Consider the following 5,984-nt stretch of genomic DNA (forward strand, 5'->3'; position numbering starts at 1 on the left):
GCTGCGATGCGAAATGGCAGGTTAGAGGCCTCTTTGGACGACTTGCCACACCACTAGCACCATCACTGAGTGTGATTCTAGCGGTGTGGTGGGTGCCCAGAGTTTCAAAGCATCAGCAAACGTACCGAACACACAACAAGCACTGCAGCCCAGAGCAAAAACAAAAAAAAACAGAACAACAAGAGCCACGGTGCATTCAACAGAGAACATCTTAGCACCGGTGTAAGTTGGAGACGCCCAACGCGTACCTTTGGCGCAAGGAGACCCAGGAGCCCAACACCCAACGCACGAGGCTCACNCAGAATGTGAACAAGGCGCGAAGCACAAGTCAGAAACGATGCATTGGATCACGCCACACCCTCTTAGCAGAGGAATCTCATAATTGCACGGCTGCGAGACCTCTGTAGACGAGGCGTAAAAACCTCCGCGTTGGTGAACCGCGCCATCAGCTGAGCGTAGTCACCCTCATGGACGTGGTGAACAGCAACGGACCTCCATGTCACCAACGAACGTTTCCGCCGGCCACGGGCCTCGTGGAAACTACATGATGCAGCTTCAACAGACACTAAAGGTTGGTACTGTAGTTTCATAAGCAGTACTCGCCCCACCATCACATCCTCGTGTTGCACGCTAAGGGAAATAAACTCCTCCTCCCGCTCCTGGCTGTATGACAACTGCATGAGACGGTACAGCGGCTCGTAGGACAAGAGCTGTTCGGCCACATCTCTTGAAAGTGTATAACACATTCCTGCAGCAAATCGAATCTTCAAATGGACACGGTTCCTTTTGAAGTTCCAAACTGTGAACAATCCCCAGTACACCCCTTGGCGTGGCAGTGCCTGCAGGTCGGCCAGGAACTGCGGCACACGCAGGAAGATGTCATCATCACCCTTCGCAATGTAGCTCACACGCGGCAAGAGGCGTAACGCCATCTCAAACCAAAGAAACGTCTTGCGGCTCATACCAACCTCAGCCGCTATGCCCCACCTTCCACGCCCAGTCATCTCCTTGTTCGTAGAGGAGCGTCCCTCGTTCATCGGTAGCGCAATCACATCGTGCCACTCCGCCGCCTCCTGCTTCAGCGCTGCAGAGTACGTGAAGTTGTGCGATGGGTGGCGGCCCATGATGTACAGCACCAGCATAGCACCGGTGAAGTCATTTAATTTTGTCGCAACGTTGGGGAAACGCCAGCACGACGCACGCTGCAGGTAACGGCGCCTCCGCCTCCCTTCGATGTCTGCCGATGGTATGCCGAACACAATCAGGAAGCCACGCTCTGACCACGTGCGCACAACACCCCGTGGAATGTACTGCAGAGACTCCTCGTCAAATGTGGTGTTTGTGCTGCGGGTCTTCTTGGTGGATGGGCTGGTTGACGTCTGCACCACCGTGCCAATCTCGACGCGGTGAAGGCCCACTATTGCCGCCAAGACCACTGAACACACACAGGCGACGAATACACGAAGTGGGTGACGGTGTGCCATGATCACTGTGTCTCTGCAGGTCAAAGGCGAAGAGAGGAAGCACTGAGCATCCCATCACGGGTGGGCCAGTGGAGGTGAATGGGGATCCCCATCAGCACGCGTGAGTGCGGCACAGGACGGTGACACGCAGACCGCGAATTCGTCACGCACACGCAGTCGAGTCTGCAACGACTCAGTGATGGGACTGTGCCTCAGACGCACACCGCAGAAGTGTGAGAAAAACCTACCATCATTGAAGTACTCAGCGCCGTATCAGCGTCCCAAACACCCCCCACAGCACGCAAGACATTGTGTTGCTCAGTGGATAGCCTCACCATACACACACACTCTCTCTTCTGTGGCAGGCGCTCTTCTCGCTTTCCGTGGCGTAGAACCGCATGCAACGGCGAAACGTGGCGCACTATTGTCTGGCGCCCACACTGACAGAGAGGTAAACGCACCCACAGACACACACCCACACCCACCTACAGACACACACCCACACCCACACCCCGACTTGCGGCAGTGCGTTACTGCAGTGAGCGTAATGCAAAGAAGGAATGTGCCAGCCGCACGGCGGTTGTGGCCTCCGTTGTGGTTCGCGGCATGGCGCTCCGCCCACCACAGCAGAGCAGCACAGAACGCAACAGGCCCATATTGCCTCCACACCCTACTAAAACAAGATAGCCACAACAGGAGCGGAATGGGAAAGGAGAGAGATGGACGCACGGTGAGGCGCAAATTCTGAACACACCGCTGCCACATCAGCGGCTGTGGTCTCGCAGTGCCAACATGAGTGTTGTGGCGATACCGCCATAATCCTAAATGCGCAGGGGGAAAGGGAGGAAGAAAGATTCTTTACTGAAAAGGAAAAAAAAACACTTATAACACAAGCGAACGCCCAACCAATATTAAGTGTCTTTTTACAACACTTCGATGCCTATCCCAGCTCAATGGCAAAAAACTCTGACGTGGAAGACACCAAGCGAAGCGCCTTACAGCGTCTCCTGGGCCTATTTCTCCATTTACAGAGGGCTATATATATATATTATCTGTAGGGAAGGGTGAGTCAAAACAAGGGGGTTACCCCCAAACAAGCAAGGGGAGTGAGTAAAGTATTCTACAACAATAAAGGCGCCATCGTCGTCGTAATCGGTCGCGTGCCACATCAATGATACATATATATACATATATATATGTAGTTTCGGCAGCCTCAGATGTACTTCTGCACTGTGGAGTATATAGAGCTACCTGTGCCAAACACAATCGCCACCACACCCGCCAGGAGGAGAAAGTACGTCAGCAGGTACTGCACCNCAAGGGGAGTGAGTAAAGTATTCTACAACAATAAAGGCGCCATCGTCGTCGTAATCGGTCGCGTGCCACATCAATGATACATATATATATGTAGTTTCGGCAGCCTCAGATGTACTTCTGCACTGTGGAGTATATAGAGCTACCTGTGCCAAACACAATCGCCACCACACCCGCCAGGAGGAGAAAGTACGTCAGCAGGTACTGCACCCACCCCACGGACTGGCGTGACCATCCACCAGAGTACATCATGAAAAGCGATGGGAAAACGAAGCCAATGAAACCGCCACAGAATGCCCCCACAAGCCCAAACACAATATTAATGTCCGGGACGAAAAGGCCAAACACGAGCGCGCCAACAGCAAACAAAACACTGAAGATGCTATGCTTCCAGTACGGCATGGCTACCACATCCCAGTGCAAGATCTGGAAGAGTGCAGTTCGGCAAGCCAACATATTCAGCGAAAAGGCAGCACACAATTTGACAATAAGACCAAAGTAACACACAAAGAAAACAGGGGATGCATAAGGATCAAAATATTTCAAAATAGATCCTTCCACCTCGGGCCCAAACTCAGCGTAGCCAAAAAATCCAATTAAAAAGTAAAGGAGGCAGCAAATACCACAACTCAGCGCAGCATCCCGGGTCATGTGTGCCACAGAACGCGACGCCATCTCGTGGTAGATCTTGAAGCAGTTCACCTGGCACAGATACGCAAACATGAAGAGCGAAAGCCCCGAGACGGCGCTGTTGCCCGGGCGCACCATAATGAGATCTGGGCGGAGGCCACCGTCACGTGCGATCTTCTGCGCGGAGTGCACCACGACGCAGAAGACAAAGAACAGTATGAACAGCACACCGATGGCCGAGGCGTAGCGCAGCGAGTTCACATGCTTCGGCAGCACCAGCGGGAACATGAAGAGGATCCAGATGCAGCTCACCAGCACACGCCGCCCGCTGTCTGTTTGCAGGTACTCCGGCACCCCCGCATGAGCGAGGATGGGGCGCAGCACGTCGCCCACCGCCACCACGTAGCCGACCGCCCCACCAAAGCACAACAGCCACATGAGAAACGCCACTGCGTAGTCCGCCCCGCGCCCCAGCAGGCCGCGCGCCATACTCTCAAAGCTGCGGAATCCCGTCCGCTCCGACGCCGAGACGAGAAGCATGATGGAGAACACCGTCAGCGCCGTCACCACCACGAGATACGTCACCGCCATGGCCATGCCGGAGGTGTTGAAGGCGGAGGGGATCGAAATGATGCCGGCGCCGAGCGTCACGCTTGCGAGGTTGAACATGCCGGCCAGCGAGCCGCCGCGGGGCACGATGCGGTTGAAGAAGCGCGCCACGGGATTCCGCGACAGCACGTCGATTGCACTGAGCGAGCCGCTCCCCCCCTCGCTGCCGCCCTTCTCCAGGTCGGAGGACGGCAGCACGTTTTCAAGGGCGCCGAGGGGAAGGGACGCCGCGGCGCCCGACTCCGTCGCTGCTGATGCTGCGTACTCGTTCGTGGGGGACTCCAGAGCCATCCGTGACAAATCGCAGCGGCGCACACAAACAAGGACTACTTTTTCTTCTTCACCTTTATGGCAGCCACTCACCCAGCAACAAAGGGTGGAAAGAAAGAAAGAAAGAAAAAAGAAGAGCACAACTTCAGTCGAGCGTCAACAGGCGCGGCGAACGGCGGCCGACGCTATCAAGAGAGCAGGCCAACGGGTCTTCCACAGAGACACGCACACATCCGTGCCCGCATCGCCACACGGAGACAGGAGGACCCCGTGGTGCAGAATAAATGTCCACCACAGCGATGTAAACAGAGAGGCAAGGGTGCAGCAACCAACAATGAGCCACGCCGGTGCGGCGTATAATAATAACAATAACAATAACATCACACACGTGCAAAACCATATCTGGCAAATAAAGCAATGCGATCTTTGCTTCTTTCTTTGCCCTGCTGAGGTGAGTGGGACTAGATGACGGTTACGCAACAAAGGGGAAAGCACCATTATGCTTCTCACACCTTCATTGCTTCACTTCCACGTTATCTCCCCACAACACGTGCTGCGCCAACATCGCACCCGAAGCCGATCTAACAATCGCACCGCATCCAGGAAGTGGAATACACTCACTTCCATGCAACACCAAAGCCCATGGCACAAATAGCGCCAATCACTGCTCATGATACCCCACAGAACGCCCCTTAACAAGTTCACTGAAAACAAGCCTAGCAAGCGATGAGCGAACATGCATGGCTGACGGCCCCACATCCGCAAAGGCGACGGGTTCTGCAACCTTCCCACCTCCACCGTTTCCAGCAACGGGGAGAAACATGATATATCTCATGCACCCTTGACAAGCATAGGAACAAAGCAAAGAAAATAAGAGTCCTGCCAATGTAACCTCTAGTGCGGCGCGATGAAATAACGACACGCCATCTACACGGCACTCTGCGGTTTGCACTGCGCCGCGGTGTGTGCGAAGAGCAGCACCATCCGCCCCCGGTGGATGAGCCGCTGGTAGAAGAAGAGACCAAAGGGAAAACAAATTCAGTGCGTAATAGAATCGCTCATGCCCACATGTGAACAAGCGATGGAANAGCTCCGAAGGTGTATTGTCTGGCCAGCACACCAAAACAATCTGTGCTGGAGATATGATGTCTTGACAGGCTGCAGGGGGAGGGGCGCTGGAATCGTGACACGCCATCTACACGGCACTCTGCGGTTTGCACTGCGCCGCGGTGTGTGCGAAGAGCAGCACCATCCGCCCCCGGTGGATGAGCCGCTGGTAGAAGAAGAGACCAAAGGGAAAACAAATTCAGTGCGTAATAGAATCGCTCATGCCCACATGTGAACAAGCGATGGAAGACTACACAAAGACGGAGAGAAAAAGTGTTGTGGGTACGAAAACCTTATCGAGAATAAGACGATTAATTTACACAAAACTCTAGCAACTCGCCGCATGGCGTGCAATTGTGACACAAAGACACACTCACACATGATGGCTAGGTAGATTGCTACTTCTACAAAAATGTGACAAAAAAAATTAAATCAGAGCTCCTTGACTTCAACTTCCACGCATGGAAGGACGGTGTCATCGATCTCATCGTCGGAGCGGATGTCAGCCGGTGGCCCCCCAGTGAAAACTTTTATCGCCACCTTCACGATGAGTGTAAACCAGTATACATGCAGTCCCTGCAAGACAACGTG

General features: G+C 54.0%; 3 protein-coding genes across 3 annotated transcripts; all 3 read right to left on the reverse strand.

The window, feature by feature from the left end:
* Positions 1-362: 362 nt before the first annotated feature.
* On the reverse strand, positions 363-1,484 carry DQ04_09511010 (UDP-Gal or UDP-GlcNAc-dependent glycosyltransferase; the record flags this gene model as incomplete). The annotated part of the gene is made up of 1 exon (XM_009315957.1): positions 363-1,484. The coding sequence occupies one exon, from the start codon at positions 1,482-1,484 to the stop codon at positions 363-365; it is 1,122 nt and encodes a 373-aa protein (XP_009314232.1).
* Positions 1,485-2,885: 1,401 nt separating this feature from the next.
* DQ04_09511020 (putative amino acid transporter) lies at positions 2,886-4,307 on the reverse strand (the record flags this gene model as incomplete). Its single annotated transcript, XM_009315958.1, has 1 exon — positions 2,886-4,307. The coding sequence occupies one exon, from the start codon at positions 4,305-4,307 to the stop codon at positions 2,886-2,888; it is 1,422 nt and encodes a 473-aa protein (XP_009314233.1).
* Positions 4,308-4,947: 640 nt separating this feature from the next.
* Positions 4,948-5,481, reverse strand: DQ04_09511030 (hypothetical protein; the record flags this gene model as incomplete). The annotated part of the gene is made up of 1 exon (XM_009315959.1): positions 4,948-5,481. One exon carries the CDS (start codon positions 5,479-5,481, stop codon positions 4,948-4,950), a length of 534 nt encoding a protein of 177 aa, XP_009314234.1.
* Between the last annotated feature and the right edge of the window lie 503 nt (positions 5,482-5,984).

The sequence above is a fragment of the Trypanosoma grayi genome (genome assembly GCF_000691245.1).
Source record: "Trypanosoma grayi strain ANR4 Tgr_951_V1, whole genome shotgun sequence".
Classification (NCBI taxonomy): domain Eukaryota; phylum Euglenozoa; class Kinetoplastea; order Trypanosomatida; family Trypanosomatidae; genus Trypanosoma; species Trypanosoma grayi.